Genomic DNA, 26,974 nt, shown 5'->3' with positions numbered 1-26,974 from the left:
GCAATACCCATGCCACATTCTGGTGATTGAAGCAGTTACAATGGCCCATCTACATTTAAGGCAAGTGGACATAGACCCCACATCTCAGTGAAGATGTGTCAATATCATATAGTGAGAAGAGCACATGAGATAGGGGGAACATAGAAAGAAAACACCTACCATATAAGAGGGCTATGGGGAAAAAGCAAACGCAATTACATCAGGAAGTTAAAAGAGGGAGGTGAAGAGGGAGTCAGCATTTTGCTGACTCTAGACATGGAAAGATCTGTAGGTTGAGGAAGATGGCAGTCGGAATCCTGCTGGAGGGTGGATAGCCACATAGGGATAAGAGTCTGAATGATGAGGGCAGAATGCCACAGACTGGGTAATTTGTAAAGAAGAGAAATTTATTTCTCACAGTTCTGGGGGATGGGAAGTCCAATGTCAGGCGCCGCATTTGGTGAGGGCGTTTGTGCTGCGTCATCCCATGGAGGGAAGTTGGAGGGCAAGAGAGAAAGGGAGGAGACCAACGCATCTTTGCAGCTGACCCACTCTTAAAGTGCTGGGCCCAGCCCTGCAACAGCAAAGCTGATGGCTTCACGAGGGCAGAGCTCCCCTAACACGATATGCGGATCCCCTCCTAGAGGTCTCAGTCTCAATCTGCTGCTTTGGGGACTACGTTTCCAGCATGTGAAACTTGGGGGACACATTCAAATAACTGCTAATGGATGATCCAGAAGATTTAGGCTTCTTTGGTTAAAAGACATACAGAGAGGTACGGCAGAGGGAATTAATCCTGAGGGTGGGAAGTGCTGAGAGTGGAAGAGGCCGAGTCAGGAGCCCTGGGAGCCCACTGGCCCGTGACCCAGCCGTGCAAGAGCAGCACCAAGTCCTCAAGGAGATGGCAGGGCCGAGAGCACCCGCACACGCCGTGAACTGCTGATTCCAATGTTGTCAGGATAGCTTCGATTAGAAAAACAATGTACATCTCCTTGTTAACAGATACTGTGAGGAAAAACTATGCATTCACTACAACAGATGCTGGAAAAGCATTTGATAACTGACACTCATTTATAATAAAAAGAAAGCTCTTAGCAGTCTAGAAATCAAAGTGATTTTTTTTGAACCCAATAATGTATCTACCAAAGACACCCAGCAATCAGCTATTTCATGTTTCAGTAGGTGAAGTATTCCCATTAAAGTAAGGAACAATTCAAGGACACCTGCTATCACTGCTTAGTCATGAAAAAAAGGTATGAAAATGGATAAAAGGTTTATAATTATAAGAAAAAACAAAATTGCCATTCATAGATAATTAGTAGTAATGTGATTGATTATAAAGAAAATCTAAGAGACTCCACAAATTATTAAGTTACCAGTAACCAATTACATTCAATACTTTGAGCACCTGCAATAACCAATTATAAATTGTACTTTTAATAAGGCACATCCCAAACAGAGGGAAAAAAAGAATACCTAGGAATACATCTTAAAGCCATCCAAGAGGAAATTATAAGACATTTTATTGCAAAACAAAAGAAAATCTAAAAAATAGATTTATTCTGTGTTTATGGATGGAAGACTAAATATTGCAAAGAGGACAATGCTTCTCAAATTAGCCTATACATTCAATGTAATTATCATAAAAACCTTAAGAGTTATTCATGGAACTTGGCCAGATTAAAAATAAATGAAAACATGCAGGATCATGATTACGGAATTTCAGATCAAGGACAAAGAGCAAATCTTAACGCCTCCTGGAAGAAAGCCGGCCTCCTTGCAGAGGATGGGCGCTCAGGAGGTGCCCCGCCTCTCAGCTCCTGCCACCAGAAAGCAGTGCAGCAGTGAGCTCCAAGTTGAAAATTTGAAAAAAATTAAAAAAACAAGAAGAAAACTTCCTATCTGCTCCTTCTCAGTAAATTTGTAGAGATTATACTTCACTGGAGAACAGTAGAAAATAGACCAAGAAATTAGAAGACATGCAACTTCTGGTGAGAGAGAAGGGACATCTCAGGAAGGCAACTATGAGATGTGCCATCAGTTTTCCTGCAAGAAACAGCCTACTATTTTGCCTGAATCAATGGTTCTCCAAGAGTAGCCCCCAGTTCACCTGGAAACTTGTTAAAAATGTAAATGCTCAGGGTTCTTCCCAGGCCTACTGCATCAAAATCTCCGTGGCTGGGCCCAGCACTTGCTCTGTATTTAGCCTCCCGCCTGCTTCTGATGCAGCACAAGTGCAGGAACCACTGGCACTTGTTCTCAGCCGTCTTTCATGCCGTACCTATTTCCCTAAATACTGCTGTAGGTTTCAAACATAGATCTTTATTTTTTAATGAGTTTCATTCTTAATTTCAAAACAATACATTGTCTCTATTGATAGCTTGGAAAATACAGAAAAGCATAAATGAGAAAGAAAACTCATCTACAATTCCACAATCCAGAAAAAAAAGTAGTAAATTTATCTAGTATGGTGTGTGTGTGTGTGTGTGTGTATATAAATATATATATTTGGATTATGTGGCATATACTTTTTGAATATTATTTTTATTCAAATTTATATGAATATTTCCTATGTTATTGAAATAGCTTCCAAACTCTATTTTACTGGCTGCATACTTCATAGCATAGTGGTAGTATGATTTATGAAAATGCACTTCTATCAATGGTTTTTCTAATTTTTTGAAAGAATAATTAATGCCACAATGAATTTCATGGCAGTTCTTTGTGGTTTTGTGTCATAGTTACAGGCAAAGATCTTGTAGTCAGAGACTGGATGTTGCTGTGAGATGTGCCATTTACTAATTGCGTAGTTTCTGTTAACTCACATCTCAGAGTTCCAGTTTCCTCATCTGTAAAATGGGGATGTTACTATCCTCATTGAGGACTGTCATGAGGATTGTGCAGCATAATGCACGCAAAACACACAGCGCCACTCTAAGGCGAACGCTAAACAAGCGTGAAGCTGCAGTAGGAGAAACAGTAATATCAGGAGAAATAATCATGTGTCTTATTATGAGGTCTTATAAACTAATTGTTAATAAATTATTGGGTCTTGAAACCAAAATCATTGGGTCAGCAACTTGTATCAGTAAGTCTTTTGTTTGCTCTCCCAGAAAATGTTTTATTGATCTGATATCTAGCCATGATTTATGAGACTGGCCATCACAGCACACCCCCCAGTGGGGAGCAGATGCCATGACCATTTAATAAACAAAAGACGCCACATTGTTATTTATTTATTTATTTATTTATTTTATTTTGGCATATTATGGGGGTACAGATTTTAAGGTTTCAATAAATGCCCATTTCCCCCCTCCCCCCAAAAGTCTGAGTCTCCATCATGACCATCCCCCAGATGGTGCACATCTCACTCATTATGTATGTATATACCCACCCCCCTCCCACCTGCCCAATACCCTATTACTGTAGCAAATATGTGTTCACTTAGGTGCTACTCAGTTAATACCAGTTTGCTGGAGAATATATCTGGTGCTTGTTTTTCCATTCTTGGGATACTTCACTTAGTAGTATGGGTTCCAGCTCTAACCAGGAAAATATAAGATGTGCTATAACACCATTGTTTCTTAGAGCTGAATAGTACTCCATGGTATACATATACCACATTTTATTAATCCATTCTTAGATTGATGGGCACTTGGGCCGTTTCCACAGCCTTGCAATTATGAATTGTGCTGCTATAAACATTCGAGTGCAGGTGTCTTTTTTGTAGAGTGTCACTGGATCATTTGGGTAGATGCCCAGCAATGGGATTGCTGGATCAAATGGTAGATTCACTTGTATCGCTTTAAGGTATCTCCATATTGCTTTCCACAGAGGTTGAACTAGTTTGCAGTCCCACCAGCAGTGTAGGAGTGTTCCTCTCTCTCCGCAACCACGCCAGCATTTATTGTTTGGAGATTTTTTGATAAAGGCCATTCTCACTGGGGTTAAGTGATATCTCATTGTGGTTTTGATTTGCATTTCCCTGATGATGAGAGATGTTGAGCATTTCTTCATATGTTTGTTGGCCATTCTTCTGTCTTCTTTAGAAAAATTTCTGTTCAAGTCCTTTGCCCACTTTTTAATGGGGTTATTTGATTTTTTCTTCCTAATTTTCGTGAGTTCTAAGTATATTCTAGTTATCAGTCCCTTATCGGATGCATAGGATGCAAAAATTTTCTCTCATTCTGTAGGTTGTCTGTTTACTTTCATGACTATTTCTTTGGCTGTGCAGAAGCTTTGTAGTTTGATCATGTCCCATTTATTTATTATTGTTACTGCTGTGATTGCCTTTGGGGACTTCTTCATAAACTCTTTGCCCAGGCCAATGTCTAGGAGAGTGTTTCCAACTTTTTCCTCTAGAGTTTTAATACTTTCATATCTTAGGTTTAAGTCTGTTATCCAGCGTGAGTTGGTTTTTGTGAGAGGTGAAAGGTGTGGGTCCTGCTTTAGCCTTCTACAGGTGGCAATCCAGTTTTCCCAGCACCATTTATTGAAGAGGGATTCTTTTCCCCAGCGTATGTTTTTGTCTGCTTTGTCAAAGATTAGATGGCTATATGAGGATGGTTTTATATCAGGATTCTCATATCTGTTCCACTGGTCAATATTCCTATTTTTGTGCCAATACCATATTGTTTTAATTACTACAGCTTTGTAGTATAGTTTGATATCTGGCATATTAATGCCTCCCATTTTGTTTTTGTTGCCTAGAATTGCTCTTGATATGCGGGGTCTTCTTTGGTTCCATACGAAGCGTAAAATTATTTTTTCTATATCTGTGAAGAATGCTGATGGGATTTTAATAGGTATTGCATTGAATCTGTAGATCAGTTTGGGTAGTATAGACATTTTGATGATATTGAGTCTGCCGATCCACGAGCATGGTATGGATTTCCATCTGTTTACATCCTCTGCTATTTCCTTCCTCAGTGTTTCATAATTCTCCCTGTAGAGGTCTTTTACGTCCTTGGTTAAGTAAATTCCTAGGTACTTTAAATTCTTTGTTGCTATTGTGAAGGGAATTGAGTCTTTGGTTTGGTTCTCAATTAGATTGTTGTTGGCGTATATGAATGCCTCTGATTTCTGTGTATTGATTTTGTATCCTGAGAGTTTACTAAATTCATTGATGAGTTCCAGGAGTTTCTTCGTTGAATCCTTGGGGTTTTCTAGATACAATATCATATCCTCAGCAAACAGTGAAAGTTTGATCTCTTCTGCCCCTATTTGGATACCTTTGATTCCATTTTCCTGTCTGATTGCTGTAGCCAAGACTTCCAGCACTATGTGGAACAGAATTGGAGATAGTGGACAACCTTGTCTGGTTCCAGTTCTAAGTGGGAATGATTTCAATTTTTCCCCATTCAGTATGATGTTGGCTATGGGTCTGTAATATATGGCTTGTATCATTTTTAGGTATGTCCCTTCCATGCCTATTTTATTAAGTGTTCGTATCATGAAAGGGTGTTGAATTTTGTCAAAAGCTTTTCCTGCATCTATTGAAAGAATCATGTGGTCTTTGTTTTTGCTTCTGTTTATGTGGTGAATTGCATTTATAGATTTACGTATGTTGAACCATCCCTGCATCCCTGGGATGAAGCCCACTTGTTCGTGGTGGCTTATTTTTTTGATAAGTGTCTGGATTCGGTTAGCTAAGATTTTGTTGAAAATTTTTGCATCTATATTCATAAGAGATATTTGTCTGCAGTTTTCTTTTTTTGTTGCATCCTTTCCTGGTTTTGGTATCAGAGTAATATTCGCTTCATAAAAGGTGTCGGGGAGGTTTCCGTTCTTCTCGATGTTGTGGAATAGTTTCTGCAAGATAGGTACTAGTTCTTCTTTGTAAGTATGGTAAAATTCAGGTGTGAAGCCATCTGGACCGGGATTTTCTTTTTAAGGAGATTTTTAATGGCTGTTTCTATTTCAGCTGTTGAGACTGGTCTGTTCAGGGAATCTATTTCTTCCTGGTTGAGCCTAGGGAGGCTGTGTGTTTCTAGAAATTTGTTCATTTCCTCCACATTTTCTATTTTGTGTGCATAAAGATTTTTGTAGTATTCATAAATTGTATCTTATATCTCTTTGGGATCAGTTGTGATATCTCCTTTTTTATTCCTGATGGAGGTTATTAGAGATTTCTCTTTTCTGCTTTTCTTTAGCTTAGCCAATGGTGTGTCAATTTTGTTTATTTTTTCAAACAGCCAACTTTTTGTTTTATTAATCTCCTGAATAGCTTCTCTGTTTTCAATTTCGTTTAGTTCTTATTTGATCTTGTTGATTTCACTTCTTTTGCTGGGTTTGGGGTTGGTCTAATTTTCTTTTTCCAGCTCTTTGAGTCGTTTCATTAGATTGTCTATTTGTGATCTTCTTGTCTTTTGGTTATAGGCATTTTTGGAGATAAACTTTCCTCTCAGAACTGCTTTAGCTGTGTCCCAGAGGAGTTGATAACGTGTCTCTCCATTGTCGTTGTCTTCATAGAACTTTTTTATTTCTGTCTTGATTTCTTCATTTACGAAGTAGTCATTTAGTAGGAGGTTGTTTAATTTCCACGTTTTTGTGTAGAAATGTGTGTTTCTGTTAGGGTTGATTTCTACTTTTATTCCACTGTGATCTGAGAAGGTACATGGTATGATTTCTATTTTTTTAAATTTCTTGAGATTTTCTTTGTGTCCTAGGATATGGTCAATCTTAGAGAATGTCCCGTGAGCTGATGAGAAGAACGTATATTCAGTGGATTTTGGGTAGAATGTTCTGTAGATGTCTGTCGGACCCAATTGTTCTAGAGTTTTGTTTAAGTCCATTATTTCTTTATTAATTTTCTGTTTGGAGGATCTGTCTCGTGCCGTCAGTGGGGTGTTGAAATCTCCGGCGATTATGGAGTTGCTATTAATCCATTTGCTTAGCTCCAGTAAGGTTTGCTTTATGAATCTGGGTGCACCTAAGTTGGGTGCATCTATATTTAAAATTGTTATCTCTTCTTGTTGAACTGTGCCCTTCACCATTATATAATGACCCTCTTTGTCTTTCACTACTTTTGTTGGTTTAAAAACTAAATCATCTGAAATTAGAACTGCCACACCAGCCTTCTTTTGGCTTCTATTTGCTTGGAATATTGATCTCCACCCTTTTATTTTTAGTCTATATGCATCCTTGCAGGTTAGATGTGTTTCCTGAAGACAGCATATACTTGGCCTGTATTTTCTTATCCATTCAGCCAGCCTATGTCTCTTGAGTGGAGAGTTTAAGCCATTCACATTTATTGAGAGAACTGATAGGTAAGGTAGATTACTGATCATTCTGTTGGGTTGGATGTTGTTGCTATGATTTCTGTCTTGAGCCATTGTAATATCTGGCCTTTAATATCTTTGGGTTTTGGTTGTTTTTATATTCGTGGGTTATTATTATGATGTTCCGTGCATAACGCTGTTTTAAGTACTTCTAGTAGGGCTGGTCTTGTCTTGGTGAATTCTCTGAGCCTTTGCTTGTCTGAGAATGTTTTTATTTCTCCTTCATATACGAAGCTTAGTTTTGCAGGGAATAATATTCTAGGCTGGGCATTGTTTTGTTTCAAAAGAGTGAGAATGGGGCCCCAGTCCCTCCTTGCTTGTAAAGTCTCATTAGAGAAGTCTGATGTTATTCGAATTGGCTTTCCCTTGTATGTCACTTGCTTCTTTTGTCTTACAGCTCTTAGAAGGGCCTCTTTAGTTGATACTTTGGTCAGTCTGATGACTGCATGTCGTGACATCTTACTGTTTGCATTGGATCTCCCAGGGGTCCTCTGAGCTCCTTGAACTTGTACATCAAGATTTTGAGCAAGGCCTGGGAAATTTTCCTCTATTATATCTTCAAACAGCTTGTCCAACCCTTGAGTGTTGTCTTCTTCCCCTTCTTGTAACCCTATGACCCTCACATTAGGTTTCTTCACATAATCCCACAGCTCTTGTAGGCTTTGCTCTTTTCTCTTGTTTCTCTGCTCTATTTCTGTGACTGATTTATTTAATTGGAGGGTGTTATCTTCAAGCTCTGAGATTCTTTCTTCTGTTTCGTCTACCCTGTTCTTGAGACTTTCCACTGCATTTTGTAGTTCCTTGAATTGATTCTTCATTTCCAGGAGTTCGGTTACACTTTTCTTCAATGTGTCTATTTCTTTTCCCATATCCTGGAGGCTTTTTGTGGTTTCTTTGTGTTGGTTATTGAGTTGTTGTTGCAGCTGGGTGAGTGTTCTTATGATCCACATACGAAATTCCTCTTCTGTCATATTGGTTGCCTGATTTTGGTTGGTGTCCGTTTCTAGGGGGTGGTGCTCCTCTTTGGGGGTGTGTTTTCCGTTTGGTTCTTCATATTTCCTGAGTTCTTTCACTGATTTCTTCCCATGTCGATCAGTTGTTGTTTCTTTCCTTAGGTTATTGTTTGGGTATTCACACACCTTGTTTAGTTTCTGAGGTGTTAGGTGGTGTCTGTGGGTGAAATTGGACCACTCCCTGTATATTGAGTCAGTGGGTGCCATGGAAAGACTGTGCAAGATGCTGTCCCTGTCAGTAGGTGGCGTTTGCTTGAAGGAACAGGCTATGGTGTTGATTTTGAGTCCTGTTATCAGCTGTTGTTCTGGGCGGAGCTGGGTTGGGTAAGCCTGCCCTCAGGCCGTTAGCAGGGGTCAAAGTTCTGTGCTCTGCTTCCAGGGAGAGCTGTCAGGGTGGGGCTGGAATTGTCCCGCTCAGCCAGAAAGTCTGTGTGTGGGGGTGGGGCTGTCTGAGACCCGCAGTCTGGAGCGGGCCTCACTTCTTTCCACCCTCCCCAAGTCTGCAGCTACTCCTGGGCCTCTGCCAGCAGGCCAGACCACAAGCCACCAGGCCTCCCCAGACTGTGATGCTGGCGGGGAGGTTCCCTGCACAGGAACGCCACCTGGGTTGGGCGCACGGCCTCCTCCTGGGAGGAGGGTTGCCCTCTAGGACTCCCATCCGCCCCTGAAGGCACACACACCTCAGCAGGCTGTTCACGTATAACCCTTCTGTGCCCCGAGCATTGCTAGCCCTCGGTGCAGGGGATCTGGTCTGCAGGTCCAACCTCTGGGTCCCAGAGTTCAAACTGTATTCCCACCAGGGAGAGGATTTCCTGTCCTAATTCACCCACAGGGAGCCCAAGCTGGGTCTATGTCTCTCAGCCTCTGAGTCGGCACCATTCTCCTGGGAACACGGTGCCAGCAGCACCTGGGAGGGCGGGCGGGGTCCCAAACGGGAAGGTCCCGTTCCCTGGAGGTGCCTCCGGCTGGTGGCTGTATTGTCTCTCTGGGCAGCGGCGGGTTGCGTCGGCGGAGGGGAGGAGGAGGCAATATGGCGCCTGCCGTGCGGCTCGGGTCCGTGCACACGGAGGTGCCCGGAGGAAGTTGGGAACCTGGTAGCACGTCTGCTACAGGCTCACCGTTGGCAGGCGGCGGCGCTCTCTGGGCTGGTGTCCGCAGGTCTCTCCACCCGCTGGGGAGCCCACCAGCAGTCCCGAATGCAGGGGAGGGAAAACAGCAAATCCACCTACCCTTGCCGCTGGTCTTCGGGCTGCTCCGGTGGTCTCAGCCTCCAGTTCTCCTCCGCAGCCTCCTCCCTTGGAGTCTCCCGGAGTCTCAGGTACCCCTCCTTCTGGCCCTTGTCCGCTGTATGCTCGTCTTCTTGCTTCTTTCCTCTAATTTCTGCTAGAATCTGTCTTTTCTGCAGAGACATTCTGTCTGGTGGTGTTATTCGTCCGCCATCTTGCTCCGCCCCCTCCACATTGTTTTAATCTGTTGTTTTTTTATGTTAACGTTGTTGACCAATAGCCAGCAACACCGCACTGTGCACTCAGGGGTTTGTTAATAGGGAAAATCTTATGTTGAGGGCTCTTACCACAATAAAGTAAAATATTTTAAAATAATTATTTTTTAGCACATATAGTAATTCTATTTCCTGGCACTAAATCTGCCCCATCGCTGCAGGTAAGCTTTCATCGACTTCCGGGTAGGCGGTTGACTCTGAGCGAGGCACTGGCCCGCGGGGAGCCCGGGCCGCGGGGCGGGGAGGGCGCATGGCCGGGGAGAGGCTGGGCCGCTGGGGGGGGGGCGCAGGGACGGGGAGAGGCTGGGCCGCGGGGCGGGGAGGGCGCAGGGCCGGGGAGAGGCTGGGCCGCGGGGCGGGGAGGGCGCAGGGCCGGGGAGAGGCTGGGCCGCGGGGCGGGGAGGGCGCAGGGCCGGGGAGAGGCTGGGCCGCGGGGCGGGGAGGGCGCAGGGCCGGGGAGAGGCGGGGGGGGGGGGGGGGGGTAGGGCTCAGGGCGGGGGGAGAGGCTGGGCCGCGGGGGCGGGGAGAGGCTGGGCGCAGGGCGGGGAGGGCGCAGGGGTGGGGAGAGGCTGGGCCGGGGGAGGGGGGGGGCGCAGGGACGGGGAGAGGCTGGTCCGAGGGGCGGGGAGGGCGCAGGGCCGGGGAGAGGCTGGGCCCGGCGAGCTCCAGGGTGCGTGCAGTGTTTCTGGGACAAAGACGGCCAAATTGATTGAGAGCAGGCTCTTTTTAAGGTATGGTAAGTGCTAGGAACTGTGTTTACTGGTGATTAAATAAATCAATTTGCATGACCAGATTTTGTTTTAGAATAACTGGTAATGGTGAAGAGGGCACGTTAGAAATGAGAATGCCTAGACATGCGGTATCGGGCCTCTGGAATCTTCTAGCAGAAAGAACGTAGCTGCTCAGGGCCAGCAGCTGTGGAGAGGTGCAGGGAATGGGCTCAAAGGTCGTTTCTGAGGGAGAGTCTACAGGTTGATGAGCAATTGGATTTTATGCTGAGGGGAACTTTAGCACTTTAATTTTTACTGTGACCAAACAAAATGGGAATTTTTGCCTGAATGATTTAGAGAACATAAGGGCAAAAAGAGAATTACACACATTTATAATAGCATGTTATTTTTGGAGATTTTTGCTGCCATTTTCCAACTTATTTATTTATTTAGTTTTAAATTTCAGAATATTATGGGGGTGTACATATTTTGGTTACATAAATTGTCTTTGAATCGCCCAAGCCAGAGCTGCAAGCATGCCCATCCCCCAGACAGTGTGCTCCGCACCCCTAAGTTGTGACTTTACCCATCCCCTCCTCCCCTCCTACCTGCCTGGCACCCGAAGAATGTTACTTTCATATGTGCACCTAAGTGTTGATCTGTTAGTATCAATTTGATGGTGAGTACATGTGGCGCTTGTTTTTCCATTCTTGTGATACTCACTTCAAAGAATGGGCTCTAGCTTCAACCAGGATAATACAAGAGGTGCTAGATCACCATTGTTTTCTGAGGCTAGTAGAACTCCATGGTGTACATATACCACATTTTATTAATCCACTCCTGGATTGATGGGCACTTGGGCTGTTTTCACATCTTTCAATTGTGAATTGTGCTGCTATAAACATTAAGTGCAGATGTCTTTATTATAGAATGACTTTTATTTCCTTCCTAGTAGTGAGATTGCTGGATCAAATGATAGTTCTACTTTTAGTTATTTGAGATACCTCCATACTACTTTCTATAGAGGTTGTACTAATTTGCAGTCCTACCAGCAGTGTAAGAGTGTTTCAGTCTCTCCACATCCAAGCCAGCATTTGTTGTTGTGGGACTTTTTGATAAAAGCCATTCTCACTGGAGTTAGGTGATATCTCATTGTGGTTTGATTTGCATAATCCCTGATGATTAGGGATGTTGAGCACTTTTTCATATATTTGTTGGCCATTATTCTGTCTTCTTTTTCAAAGTGTTCATTTCATTTGCTCATGGGGTTGTTTGATTTTTTCTTAATTATCTTAAGTTCTATATAGATTCCAGTTACCATTGCTTTATCAGATATGTAGCATGCAAATATTTTTCCATTTTCCAACTATTATTCTTTCTTACAATCTGTCTTGTCTGCTGACAGTCTTTTCAAGCAATGTTCTGTGTCTGAAATTTTCTTTCTTCACCCCAAATGTTCCTTTTCTCCAGTACTGGAAACACAGCTTCTACCTGGATGTCTTCCTTTGCTCCTCTAAACTTGGTTTTTCCCTTTCTCTATCCCATAACATGCCCCGGAAGGCTATCAGTCACACCTTGTTCAAGGGGCTTCCTTGCACCCTGCCTTCTGATTGGGCCACCAATAAGGGAGAAGGAGCAGGAAGGATGGGGAATGGCTTCCCAGGCCCTGTCCTTCTCTGCAGGAGAGCTGCTGGCAGGGCCACCGCATATGGCTCTCTCTGTCTTATCTCTGGATGGGTTCCTAGGGCTCCTCCCTCCCTTTCTCTTCTCACTTGTTCAGGCCTAGGGATGGGAACAGTGCCACCCCCATTACTAAATCAGGGGTACTGTCCTCTCCTTTTCAGTTTCCTTAGATTTATCCCATATCTATGTAAATAGTGCCTTGATTAAACTGTTGTCGAATTGCTGAAATTGAGTGTAACATCTGTTTCCTGCTGGGATGTTAACTGATACAGAAATTGGCACTAGAAATAGCTCCAGGAAACAGACCCTCAGCATGGGATTCTGGGATTGGGCTACTCTCCTTGCCGTCAGGCAGGGGGACAGGAGTAACCAACTGCGGTGGGAGATCATGGCTCTTCAAATTAAAGTGGAGCAGAGTGAAGGGCAAGCGGAGGGCGAGTTGCTGGGAAGTCAATTCATTGTAGCAGTTAGTCCCTGTGGTGCCAATACGAATTAACAGATTGGGACATTAAGCGACTTTTTCTGATAGCTCTAGAGCAGTGGTTCACAACTGGTGGCAATGCTGCCCTGCAGGAGACCTTTGGCAATGTCTGAAGACACCTTTGATAGTCACAACTTGGGGATGGGGAACTACTATTGGCATCTAGTGGGCAGATACCCGGGATGTGGTTAAACATCTTACAACGTACAACCCGCTCAATAATCCTCCCCAAAATGTCAACAGTGATGAGGTTGAGAAACCCTGCCCTACAGGGGACTGGAAAACAATGACTATCAAATCGAGGACATGAGCAGAAATCAGAAAGTCTCAGCAGCAGATGTGAAGGAGTCTCTCATCTCCTGGAGCCTTGGGACAGGTGGGCCTATGGGCCAGGCCAGGTGCGTGATCGCAGGGCTGCAGAGGAGTGCTGCCCCTGAGCGTCCCACACGCACGGGCACAGGGGCCCGGCTGGAGAGGCCCTGAGACATTGGGCCCAGACATTTGAACTCCCAAATCTTTCTGAGAGCCCTTCGACTTCCCCATGAGAAGGAGCATAAGACGTTGGTGACTTCACCTAAATCACAAGTGGATGCCAGTTCTCCTCTGAACACTGTGCACGCCAACGCCATGCCCACAGCCCGTTGTTAGAGTGAGACTCCAGCAGAGCCAGGATGAAGACACACCAGGTCTGCCCAGGAAACAGAATCTATCAAGAACTATAGGACCATGCCAATGTTGATGAGCAGGAGCGTGGGGAGCATGTGAGAGAGTGGAGTGTAGCCGGGTGGGTCAGACCAAGGAGGAGTAGCTGTGAGGTTTGAGCCACATATTCAATGAAATGTCTGCACTCACTGCAGGGTCTGGGTGGCTGTGTGTGTCAAGCTTGCGGAGATGGTGCAGGTCACCCGCTAGGTTGGCGAACTGAGGCTGGAACTCTGCCGCAGTTCACAGTCTGAAGAGCAAATACTGCCACTCCCCTGGCATGTTCCGGTAGAGACTCCCGGTCCTGTCAGTGTCTCCTGGGGAACTTGGGAAAGACATACGAGCTGCTCTGCCCCTGCTCCCCTACCCTACTACTCCACAGCAGCGATTCTCAAACTTCAGTCACATCAAAGGCACTTGGGGAGCTTTCAAATGTCACAAAGCCTAGTCACATCCCAGACCAATCAAATCAGAATCTCTGGGGGTGGCGCTGAGCACCAGGGCTGTGGGAAGCTTCCCAGACAGCTCCAACAGGCACACAAGGTCGATGGCCAGCAGAGGGAGTCCAGCAGTCCAGAGGAGGGAGCTGGGCTCTTTCGAGAAGGACCCTGCAATGTGGATGGCAAAGCACGTTTTCAGTCTTCCCCAGACTTCCCCTGGACTGTGTCTCCTTTAATAAGCACTCTCTGCAGGGAGGACAGGGATGCTCCAAGGCTTCTGGACTCTGGCTCTGACCTGGCTCTAAGCCCTGGAGACACAGACTCTTGCTGCGGCCCAAGGCCTGAGTGGCGCAGTGTCGGAGCATGAGCTGAGTTCTCCCCACAGTGGGGCGACGGGGACTGTGGATCCATGCCGTGGCATTGCGCCAGTCTAGAAAACATGGTAAGGATGAACATACTCAGCTACTGAGAGAATTTCCTTGTTTATTTCCTGGCCAATGGATTAAAGACTTGTATAGCAGAAAAGGCCAGATGGAAGCCCCAGGAGTGCACCCCTTCCCATCAACCTCACCAAGAAGCCGACCAGGGCCTGATTCGTGCTGGCAGCTCACCTGCAGTCAGCTCCAACACCTAGGGCATGAAGGCAGAAGTGTTTCTGGTTATGAATGAAACCCTTGACAAATATTTGCCTCCAGTCCCCCAAACCTCAGCCTCGTTGGATTTAGAGGTCTTATGCCCAAGGGAGGGGTGCTTTCACCTGGAAACTTAGTCGTTATTCCACGGTTTGGAAGCTGAGACTCCTTCTGGTCCATTTGGAACCCCTCATATCACTGCACTGACAGACAGAGAAGGGGGAACTCCATTGTCAGATCTGATTAATCCCAGGTGGGTTGTGACCATACCATGAGGGAACCAGGAGATTCCTTGTCAGTAGAGAACTGGGCCCATCCAAGACCCTGACTAAATAAAAATACAGGTCATCTCCACCGGGCAAAGGACCCTGCTCAGATAAGGTGCTAACAGAGCATAAAGGGGCAGAGAGCCACTGGAGGGAGGAGACAGTGGCACGCTCCACCCCTGCGGACCCTGGCAGTTCTGCTCTGTGTTGCTCTCCTTCCTTTAGCTCCCTGCTTCCTTACCTGCGGGTGCCTCGTTGTAACACATGTTCTGGGCTCTGGGCAGGAGTCTGTGTGGGCGTCTCCATGATGACATGCTGGCCTGTGGGGTTTCATGGGCTCCCTGTGCTGAGGACATGAGTTTCTTACCTGGAGGAAGCACGGCAGTGGAGGTGGAGGGATCGGAGGCCTGGACGGTGTGAATGCCTTCCTCTCACCCCTCCAGATCCACGGACACCATGTGCCCTTGGAGGGTGACCCGCACAGCCTGCACCTTTGGCCTCGCTTTCCAGCCTAGTGCAGGGAACAGGAAGTATTAACAAGGACTCAGAAGGAGGGAGGAGCGTGGAGAGCAAGGTCAGGCATTTGCTCCCTGTTTCCGCCCTGAGGGGCTGTAGGACTGACCACCTGTGTCCACGCAAGGTAGCGGTCCCCCACGCAGCCTGCCCCCTCCCCAGTTACTCTCCTCCTCCACGTGCCACACCAGGCCTGGGAGTGCCCAGGGCGCAGTGCCGCCCCTACTCTGCCCACACATTTGTAACAAGTCTCTCCATTAACTTGCCTTGAACCATCCACTTTCAATGTGCCATCTGTTTTGCCAAGACCCTGACTGATACAGTTCCTCTTTTTTTTTTTTTTCTGCAAACTAGTTCAACCTCTTTGGAAAGCAGTTCCTCTTTTAATGAGTATTTTTTCTGTGCTTTTTCCTTTCTGTGCTACATCTAAAAAGATATAGGAATTGTAAATTAAAAGAAAATTTTCTAAAAAGAAAAAGAAAACTCATTTCTTTTTCTTTCTTTCTTTCTTTCCTTTTTTTTTTTTTTTTTTTTACATTTTGAGATGATGAAATTCTAAAGAGCCATGATTTTGGATTGCAGTCTGCCAAATTACACTGTAAATAGCTTTGATTTGGAATTGTATGCCCCAGATTCAAGGTTATTTGCAAATTTATTTTGCCAAAATCAGAAACCAGGTTTGAGAGTCCCAATCCTCTTATTTATGGGAAATATTTTAACAAACTGAGCATAATTGTAGAAGGAAAGTATAGAAACATTTTTCTTGCCAGTGTATATCTAATTTGCAAACCACAAACAATATTTAAGCCATTCATTTGGGCTCATTTGCTCAGTTATTGTGGTTCCTTCAATCAGAACTATAGTTCTCTCAGCATGCTATTGCCCAGCTGAGGATGTTAATTCAGCACCTTGTTCTTAGAGCACTGAATCAGAGTTTCTAAAGAATCTTTAACTAGCTAGCCACAGAAATTAACACATTCTATACCACTTCAAAAATTCAAAATCAGCCAGGCGGTGGCTCACACCTATAATCTCAGCATTCTGGGAGGCCGAGGCAGGAGGATCACTTGAGGCCAGGAGTTGGATATCAGGCTGAGCAAGAGTTAGACCCCATCTCTACTAAAAATAATAGAAAAATGAGCTGGGTACAGTGGTGCACACCTGTAGTCCCAGCGACTTGGGAGGCCAAGGTTTGAGGTTGCAGTGAGCTATGATGATGCCACTGCACTGTACCTAGGATGACAGAATGAGACTCTGTCTCAAAAAAAAAAAATTCAAAATCAAAACATGGCCAAAGATAAAGACATCTCAGGAAGTTAATTATGAAATAAGAGCTCCAAATAACATGATATTTAATAATAACAGGACTAAAATAATTTCTACTAGTTTTCTAGGTAGCAATTTAGTTCAATTTAGTTTACATGTCATGATACATATGTCTAAAAACTATATTTAATCACTGACTATATTCCTTCATGATCATAATTTCAGGGCTGTTTTTTAATTACCTCTATGTCTAAATGTGATTTTTTGAGACTCAGTCATTAATGAAGTCCTAGCATTTTAGAATAAGGTGGAGAGAGCAACTAGCACTGAACAAAGGTGTGCACTTGGAGCTGGATGGGGGTTGCAAGATGACACCCCAAGGCGTTGACACCCATCCCCGGGCAGAGATTCTAACTTTCACTGCGTACCAGAATCTCTGAGGATCTTTTAAAAATGTCTGTGCCTGGGATGCATTCCATACCAGGGATCAAAGATATGGGAAGGAATTTTATTATTTGAAAAGATAATAATAAAATTTTCTTCTGTTTTGCACACTTTCCTGCTAACTTGCTCAGTAAAACAGTTGCCGCAATGCACCTGAGGGTTCCGGAGGAAAGAGTGCCCAAAGGACCACGTCCCTTGACACCTGCTGTCACCAGGTCCAGACTGAGGCCTCCCTCTCTGCGGCACGCGGCTGCTTACCAAGGAGCCAGAGTCCTGCTCTCTCCACCCAGTTGCCATTGCTGGTGACCCATCCAGAAAGTGGAGCTCTCAGCCAACAACAAAAGGAGTAGGAGTGGCAGTGGTTCTTTGCACCCTAAGAGATCTAAGTGCCAGGAGAACCACTGAAGGCTGGAGCAGAAAAGGGGAGCGCCCTGCTGCAATGCAGAGTGCTCACGAGCCCGTGGTCCACTAGTCTGTCAAAGGCCAACTAATAAAGGTCTGTACAAGCCACTGACGTGTCCAAATGTGCAGACGAGCCACACACTAATGACAGAAAACACATTTAATGAAATGTAACAATGTGCTGGAAAGGGGAAAAGAAACACATAGTGAAAGGTGGTCTTACTAAAAACCCATCTAACAGAGGAAAATAAAACTATCAAACATAAAGTAAAAAAAAAAACTCACAACACAGAACTACCCCTTTGTTTAATTAAAACACTGTGACTTAACCTGTTATCTCTGAGTTCTTTCTCAGCCTTGAGAAAGTTCTTAAGCAGACAGTAGGACTGTGAGCTTCCCCGAGAAGGGACAGTGCCAGATGCCTCCTGCTATCAAGAAGAAAGAAAAAACGCATCTCCGCTATCAATCTGCTGCGTGAGAAGCAGAAAAGGCCAACACAGCAGTTTCTCAGCTGTCTTCTGCTAACCGGGCTGCAGTTATAACCACCACACTCCTCAGCACGCCCTAACAGAGTCAGGGCCGCTTGCTTCTTAACGCTGTGTCCGCTCTCTTCCGAGAGAGAGGAAATAAAACGTTGCGCTTCTATCTATCCTAAAGCTGAGAAATCTTTCCTGCCCACATACAGACTTCACACACATAGCAAATGAGAGAGAAAAGTAAACCGGCTAGAAATGTCTACAAAACACCTACAGCAATCACCATATATTATAATAATGAAAGCATTCCTTTTAAAAGAAGGAAAAAAGGTATAAGGAAATGAAACGAAAAAATAAAATTATAATTATTCTTAGATTATTTGATTTCTACATAAATACCTTAAAGCATCTACAGATAAACTACTGGACTTAGTAAGAGTTTAAAATTGTAAGAGTTATTCATTTTAACTTCATAACATAAAATCAATATTCAATGGGAGAATTGCCCTACCAGATGGGTGGACTTGCACTAGCAGATATTAGGAATTATGACAAAGCTATAGACACTAATCCAGGGCATGTTGGTAGTGGTATACACATAGAGTCATATGTACACGCATCTTTTGGGATGGAGGAAAGCATGATTTGGCATATAGGAATTATATAATGACAAAACTATCTTTCAAGAAAAAGGTGAGGTAGAGACATTTCCAGGAATACAAATTAAAAGAAGTTACTACCAATGATGCCTCATTTTTAAAGTATGTACTTCTGGAACGTGGAAAACAGCCTGTGAATCAAAGTCTGAATGCAAGGAGAAATTAAGAAAAAAAGGAAAGTATATGACTAAATCAAACTCAATGTTAATAATATAAAACAATAAAATAATTTCTGATATAAAGGTTAAACAGAGACTAAAATATAATTACATATTATATTTATATGTTATATATTGTATAACTATAATTGAATAGTTAATAATCTCCTTATGAAGAAACCACCAAGTCCATGTAATTTTATGTGCAAGTTCAAAGCATTCAATAAAAGAAAATTCCCAGATCACAGAAACTCTCTTGCAGTATATTCTTCAACTTAACTTTTGAGAAAGTTTATTTTTTGATGCCAAACCAGAAAAGGATAGAATGAAAAATAAAAATTACAAGTTAAGCTCATTTACTAATATAAATAGATACATTCTAATCTAAATATTGCAAAAATGAAAGCAGCAATGAGTGAAGAAGAACAAATGAATTTATCCCAAGAATTCAAGACTGGTTACCTGATTCATGCAGCAATATGAATAAATCTCAAAGGCAACAGGTTGAGTTTTTTTAAAAAGACACAAAAAGCTACATATTTTATGATTCTATTTAAATGCTATTTTGGCATATATCAGGTTAGAATTTGTCTGGAGGTGTGGGAAGAGCTTGGGTAACCTTATGGGATATTAGAAATAGTCTGTGTATTGATATGCAGTGATGGAGGTTGCATACTATATATGTTTGTCAAAATTCATTGAATTGTATACTTGAAAAAATTGGATTTTACTGCATGTATAGCATACTTCAGTAAATCTTTAAAATAAAGCTCTTCTCTATATATCATATATATATATATATTTGTGAGATTAAGACATACATACATATATATCTACATATATTATCCATGTTGGAAAACCTTAAAGTGTCTACAGAAAAATGATTAGATTACTAACAAAGGTTAACAGCATTGCCAGACTAAAATCAGTATAAAAATGTCATGTGCATTTTAAATGCTGGAAACAAGCAGAAAATGAACTTTTAAAAGATGTGTAGTAACAAAAATTAAAGCTACCTAATAATGAATTACTATGACCTTTAAATAGAGAATTTTAAAACATTACTTAAATTATTTCACAAGATCCAAAGAAGAATCACCAAGGTATACCATGTTAATGGACAGGATCTTATGATATTATGATAGTATCATAAGATCAATTTTACCCAAACTATGATACAACAAATTTATATGGTAGAACAAACAGATAGGGAAAGCTAAGAATTTTCCAGCAAAATTTACATGAGGGCTTTTGTCCTAATATTTTTCAATCCATATTATAAGAAGCAATTATTAAGACAGTGGGGAGTTGTTACTGGGATATATAAATTTAAAAGGAACAGAATAGAGATCACAAAAACAGCCCATGCAGAAATGGAACTTTAATGAATGTCACAGTGTGGAATATTCTCAGTGTGGAAAGGATGCACTTAATGCTGGTACTAAACAACACTAGAATCTCAATTTCCACCATACACTCTATATCAATTTCAGGTGAACCAAGGAGTTACATTTCAAAGTGAAACTTTAAAATTCTTAGAAGAAAATACAGCAGGATATCTTTAAGACATCAAAATAAAGTATTTCTTAAATAAGACATTAAAATGGCAATCCAAAAGTAAATTGATTACATTTGACTGCATTAAAATTAAGAACTGTTCATAGAAAAAGGCCACAGAATAAAAAGAGAAACCATAAACTGAAATTATTTACAACAAAAATTGACAAAAAATGGAGAGCTAGGATGTGCTATAATTTATTTTAGTATATTGATAAACACGTTATTTTTCTTTTTATGTTTTTTTCTTCAATTTATGATGAAATATTAAATATTATTGTGTGCCTCTATTTTTGTTAAGAATGAAATTTCTTTATTTTTTTGAGACAGAGTCTCACTCTGTTGCCCAGGCTAGAGTGCTGTGGCGTCAGCCTAGCTCACAGCAACCTCAAACTCCTGGGCTCAAGCGATCCTCCTGCCTCAGCCTCTTGAATAGCTGGGACTACAGGCATGTGCCACCATGTCTGGCTAATTTTTTCTATTTTCGGTAGAGACGGGGTCTTGCTCTTGCTCTTGCTCAGGCTGGTCTCGAACTCCTGAGCTCAAACGATCCTCCCGCCTCAGCCTCCCAGAGTGTTAGGATTACAGGCGTGAGCCACCGCGCCCGGTCAAAGAATGAAATTTCTATCTCAAAGTGATGTGGCTTTAATTTATAAAGATATTTCTCTGCAAGGATGTTTTTCCAGTTAATGCTCCGGGCAGACTGGTAATGCCTTCCAAAGAGAAGTCCTCACACCAATCTCCAGAACCTGTGAATGCTGCCTTATTTGGAAAAGGGATCTTTGCAGATATGATTAATTTAAGGACTTTGAGATTAAGAGGTAATCTAAAGGCCATGACAGATGTCTGTCACCAAGGGAGATCACACACACACACAGAAGAGGAGGATGGAACGTGAATGTGGAAGTGGAAATTGAACTGAGGTGGCCACAAGTCCAGTAACACCAGCAGCTACCAGAAGAGAAAATGCATTTCTGTTGTTTTAAGCCACCAAACTAATTTGTTATAGCCCCCACCAAGCACTGCTCATTTCCTCCAGAGTGAGTATATGAGAATGCCTTTTTTCCTACAAAATACACATTCTGATAAAGGGATATTAGCATACCATACATCTAATTTGAATGTTTCTTATCACAAAAAAGATTGAGTATCATGCTTACGACACATTTACATTTACTTTCTCTGACCTGCTTTTTCATGTTTCTGTTCACATCCAATAAATCTTTATTGGATTATTATTTTCCTAGGAAGTCTGTGGACCCTTTTAATATGTTATGGAAAAAGAATCCTTTTACTGATATGTGTAGCAAATATGTTTCTCTTATTTTTATTGGTTTTGTTTATTTTTTTCTATCCAGAAACATTTGTTGTTGTTGTTTTTATGAAATGAGATTTATCAATTTTTTTTCCTTTATGGCTCTACCAGGTAAAGATTACTTTAAATATACTCACTTTATCTTGTGGTAATGCCCCATAGGGTGCATTTTATAATTTAACTTCTTTGACCCACCTTCACTTTATATTAATATGAGTCAGTAGAAATCATAATTTATATTTTTAATAGAATACCAATCATTTCTCAATTAATCCATCCCTTTCCCACTGCTGTACCATGCTACTTTACCAGCTGTTAGCAACCTTTTATATATTTAGATCTATTTCTGGATTCTCTATTTTGTACCAATAACATGTCTACATTTTCATACAATAATACAAATTGCTTAACCACTATTGTTTTAATTCTTAATCTATTTTAACAGTAGTATGCTAGTCCCACCTCCTCCTCTTACTACATTTTAAGTACATATGTATTGGAAACATTAACTTTTGAATGAGCTTGTGCTTTCCCCACATATTCCTTCAAATGAAAAAGTTTGTGTGGTCACATTAACTTTATAATACCTTAAGATTGACATCTTTACAATATAAAGATTTATGTATAGCCTTAAATGGCATTGAAAGTTTTCCTCACACAAATCTTGCTCATATGACATAAATTTCACTTCTAGGCATACCTTTTTTGTAGCTCTTGTAAATGCGATTTTTTTCAAGATTTGTGGATTTAATTCTGAATCCAGAAAACTTACAAAAATTTTTTATTGCTCCTGCTATTTTTACAGTTGATCATGGTAGGTTTCCTATCTTGTACCCTACCAAAGATATTCATACATCTTCTTTCCATTTTATTCATTTATTTCTCTCCCTTCTCCATTTGCATTGCTTAATAACTTCAGAATAATTTAAATTCTTATTAATTATAGTTAATATCATTGTCTCATTTTTAAATTTAACAAGAATGCATTTAGCATTTTAAAATAAATATATTCAAGTTCTATATCTATCTGTATATGTTCCTATTTTCATTAGACTTAATTTTTATAAGGAATATATGTTAAATTATTTGCAAAAGTATTTTCATTTTTTAAAATTTTAATTAATTTATTTATTTTTAAGACAATGTTGCTCTGTTGCCTGGACTAGAGTGCAGTGACATCATCATAGCTCACTGCAACCTCCAGCTCCTGGCCTCAAGCAATCCTCCTGCCTCAGCCTCTTGAATAGCTGGGACTACAGGTGTATGCTACCACGCCTGGCTAATTTTTTCTATTTTTAGTAGATATGGGCTCTTGCTCTTGCTTAGGCTGGTCTTGAACTCCTGACCTCAAGTGATCCTCCAGTCTCAGCCTCTCAGAGTGTTAGGATTACAGGCATGAGCCACCACTCCCAGCCTTCAAATGTATTTTCATCACTTATGATGATAGAGGGAGATAATCACATGCATTTTTCTTTTGAAGTATTAAAAATTACATATTATATTAATATATTTCCTAATATTGACTACTTATTGCATTACTGTTGTGAACTTGACTAGTTATGATGCAAAATTCTTTTGTTTTGCTGCAAATTCTGTTTGTTAATATTTTATTTTGAAATTTTGCATCAATACCAGCCTGTAAACTTATAGGGATATGTCAAATTTTGATATAATTATTTTGATGAATTCATAAAAATAGCTTGAAAGTTTTCTTAATACACACACACACACACACACACACACACACACACACACTCATTTGTACTCTGGACCAATTTATGTAGCACTGACACTTCCAGTTCTTTAAATGTTTGGTCAGTTTCCCCAGTGAATATATCTCAGACTATGGAAGTGACTATTCATGGAGCTGGCGCTATAATATGGGTCTTTGACAACTTCTTTCTTTTATCATATTTTATCTGTTTGCATTTTCTTTCTATTCTGTGGTCAGTTTTGATCGTTTATATTATTAATTTATATTGTATTATAAATCTATTATGATTTCCAATTTTCTCACCTCTGTGTTTCCTTACTTTTTTCTCCTGTTTCTCCTGTTAATATTAGATGACACGAATTACTATGTTTTCTCATATAATAAACATGCATTTATTATGAGATAAATCCCAATCTTGGTCATAATGTATTACATTTATTATACATTGCTTTATTCAGTTGATTACCATTTTGTTTAAATTTTTGAATATGTATTCATAGATGAGATTGACCTTTTCTTTTCTTTTTTGTATGATCCTTGACACACTTTGATATCAAGTTCATTCTAGTCTCATAAAATGGGTTGTGAAATGTTCTCTCCTTATCTGTTCTGTGAAGGAGTTTGTATAAATTTGGGATTATCTAGCACTTGACTATTTGGTAGAACTTCCCTGTAAAATCAAAAGCACTGATCGAATTTATTTAATGATTATATCACATCGTCTATCATTTCTTCTTGAATTGAAACATATCTAGGATCCAATCATGTCTCACAGCTCCAGTGCCACCATCCAATTTGGAGACAGCACCTCTCTTGCCCAGTTTCCTGCTGTCATCTCTGTCCTCACTCCCCTGTTTCCAGGGTCTCCCAGAGCAGTCCTGCACAGAAGAATCCTCTGCAGAGATGGAGGTGTTCCATGTCTGCTTGTCCAGTATGGCAGCCAGCTGTGACTCACCACTCAGCCATCGAGCACCTGAACTGTGGTTAGTATGATTGAGAACTGGCTGATTAAAGTTAAATTTAAATGACTGCCTTCGGCTGATCACTGCAAAAATGACCGTTTTATTACCTGCTCTGCATTTGTCCCTCTTTCCCTACTCCCTCCTTTTTTTGTCTTCTTTCTCTCCTCAATTGAGAATTTTTGTAATATTGTTGACTTCATTTCCTCATTATATTTCTCCTTTACACCTTTATTTTTCTGTTTATAATATTTTAGTGATTATCTTAGAGTTAACCAATACAGCTCTTTAATCCTCCTCTTTAAAAGTGAAGTATAAAAGCTTTAACAACAATCATCTTTCAACTTACATGCTATTACTACCCAGTATATTAGTTTTTCTTTATTTCCCCACTCTACACATTAGTTATTTTATTTTTGTTGTTTTATACAGTCAGTGTTTGCTTAATTTTACCAATTTTTTACCAATATCTTTGCTCATTATTCTGTTTTGCATTTTAGGCCTTCAGGCAAACTTTCTTTCTGAAGTTCTTTAGTATTCCCTTTAATGGTGAGCTGTTAATGCACTTGCTCTGTTTTTTTCTGAAAATGTCTTTATTTTACTCCAGTTTTCTAAAACACATTTTTACTCAGTGTAGAAATCTGGCAGTCTTAATTTCTTTTAACTTGGTGGAGATAGTATTCTACTCACTTCTAATCCTGAGCTGTATAACTAATTGATGTAATGAATTATTTAACAATATGCTCATTTTAACTACTCTTTTATTCTGTATTAAAAGCTACTTGGCATAGTGCATTACTCTTTTTATGTACTTCTCGGTTCTTTTACTAACGTTCTATTTTAAATGATCTTCACTCTTTACTAATTGTGATTTTCTATAATTTTACTTTAGATGCTATTACGATTTTTTATTATTAAAATTTACTGAACTATATCTTCTTTATAGCCTAGAATAATTTCAATAACGTTGTCAGTCTTTTAAAGATAATTTAGAATTCAGCTGTGGAGAGATCTGGTCTAGGTTCCCTTTTCGATGGGATATATTTTATGACCTCCTGAACTCCTTCTTCTGTAATTGGTCCATTAAAATTTTTCACTTCCTCTTGGGTAATTTTAGTGTCTTATATTTTACGAGGAAATCATGCTAGTTATTTATCGTGATTTTCAAAGTTGCTGCCTTTCACTTACATGTAGCAATGTTCAAGACTCTTTAAATTCTTTCTTATGTTACATTATCTTTCTCATTCCTCCTTCCCCTTCCTCTGCAGCACTGGCAGCTGTGAACCAGGCCATCAGGCTCTCAGGGGAGTCTGGTGATGATTCATCCTTCCGATTTCTGTTCTTTGCAATCTCATCACTTTGTTTTTTTCTATGATAATTCCCATTTTCTGATTTCTTTGATAACTTTCATTGTTCTTTCAAAATTTCTTTTTATTATTTATTTACTTTAATTTTCTTCTTATTTAATTATAAAGGTATTGAATAACACAAACTTTCCTGTTACTACAGCTTTTATTGTGTTACATGTGGTTTATATAAAGTATTCTGTTTATTTTATTCTAAATAGTAATCCCTTTATGTGATCAGCCTTGTTAACACCCTATCAACCACAATCCTAACTGTTAAGAGGTCATGGCTTAGAGTGATTTACATATAAAAACTTAAGACAACCAATAGAAAAAAAGTTACCTCTACAGTGTGTTAAGTTAAAAACATATGCTTTACATGTTCTACTGTACACTGATTGGAAAAGACACACATAAAAAAATAATGTCAGCTTTAAGAAACAACAAATAATAATAAATTGTTGAACCACTGCTCAAGTCATAAAATGCTACTTCTAGGAAAGCAGGAGGGAGAAAATACATGAATACAAATAAAACACAATATGCAAGTTATTAAAGGGAACAAATTGAAAAAATTTATTTGACAATGATTTAAAAGCATGCAAATGATTCAATACTAGAAAAACTAATAAAATACAAATATCAATGCCCATGAAGGCCACATGTGATTGTCCTCAGAGATGGTCTGTGTAGAGGTGAGGAATAGAAGAGAATTAAATCATCATCTCCCCTAGTAGGAAGGCATTATAAAACTCTAAATGGAATCATCACGCAAGAGCAGGATAAGCAGACAGTGTATTAACAGGAACACAGTTAAATGCCAGAGGGAACAGCTACAAGTGTGGAATGCAGTTGCCCTTAGAAGCAGGAATGGAGAGTAAGAAGGAGTAAATTAGGAGGCACCTTTTTTTCTGTTATAAGTCAGGCAATTCAATTTGACTTTTAAAAAATATCTATAAGTATTGCAATGATAAAAATTAAATGAAAAATTCCAAAAAACTTATGGAGTATAGCTCCAATTATGTATTTGTGTGTGTGTGTGTGTGTGTGTGTGTGTGTGTGTGTGTGTAGGCATATGTATAGACACATGGACATGCATAAAAATGCTATCAGATAACTGATAAAATGCTATGAGTTCTATCAAAGAGTAGTAGGATTATGGGCAAATATATTTCATTCCTTATACTTTTTAATTTCAAAATGTTCTATACTGCTGAAGACATATTTATATTTAGAAAAAAATTGCAAGTTAAATCTGTCAAATACATGCAAGTAGTGCATTAAGTGCTGGGGATACCAAGATAAACAGAACACACAACCACCACCACAGCTGCTGTCCTGAGTCATGTCACCACACAGTCAAGAGGGTTCAACTGCTCTCCACCTCTAACCAAAGTCTTTTAATCAGTTTACTGTCTTGTCTTTCCTTTGTCCGTTGCTACTCTGGGATTGCTGTAAAGGAAGCAACAAACTCTGCA

General features: G+C 40.7%; 1 protein-coding gene across 1 annotated transcript in view; it reads left to right on the top strand.

Annotated features, from left to right (window-relative positions):
* VSTM2A (V-set and transmembrane domain containing 2A) overlaps nucleotides 1-25,527 on the top strand; it is an 87,040-nt gene extending 61,513 nt beyond the window's left edge. The window contains exon 5 of the mRNA XM_076006241.1: nucleotides 24,053-25,527. Within this exon, the coding sequence (XP_075862356.1) occupies nucleotides 24,053-24,141 (89 nt within the window). The 3' untranslated portion in view covers nucleotides 24,142-25,527. The remainder of the gene's footprint in view (nucleotides 1-24,052) is intronic.
* Nucleotides 25,528-26,974: the final 1,447 nt, after the last annotated feature.

This window comes from Microcebus murinus, chromosome 9 (genome assembly GCF_040939455.1).
Source record: "Microcebus murinus isolate Inina chromosome 9, M.murinus_Inina_mat1.0, whole genome shotgun sequence".
Taxonomy (NCBI): Eukaryota; Metazoa; Chordata; class Mammalia; order Primates; family Cheirogaleidae; genus Microcebus; species Microcebus murinus.
This window is presented reverse-complemented; position numbering and strand designations above follow the sequence as displayed.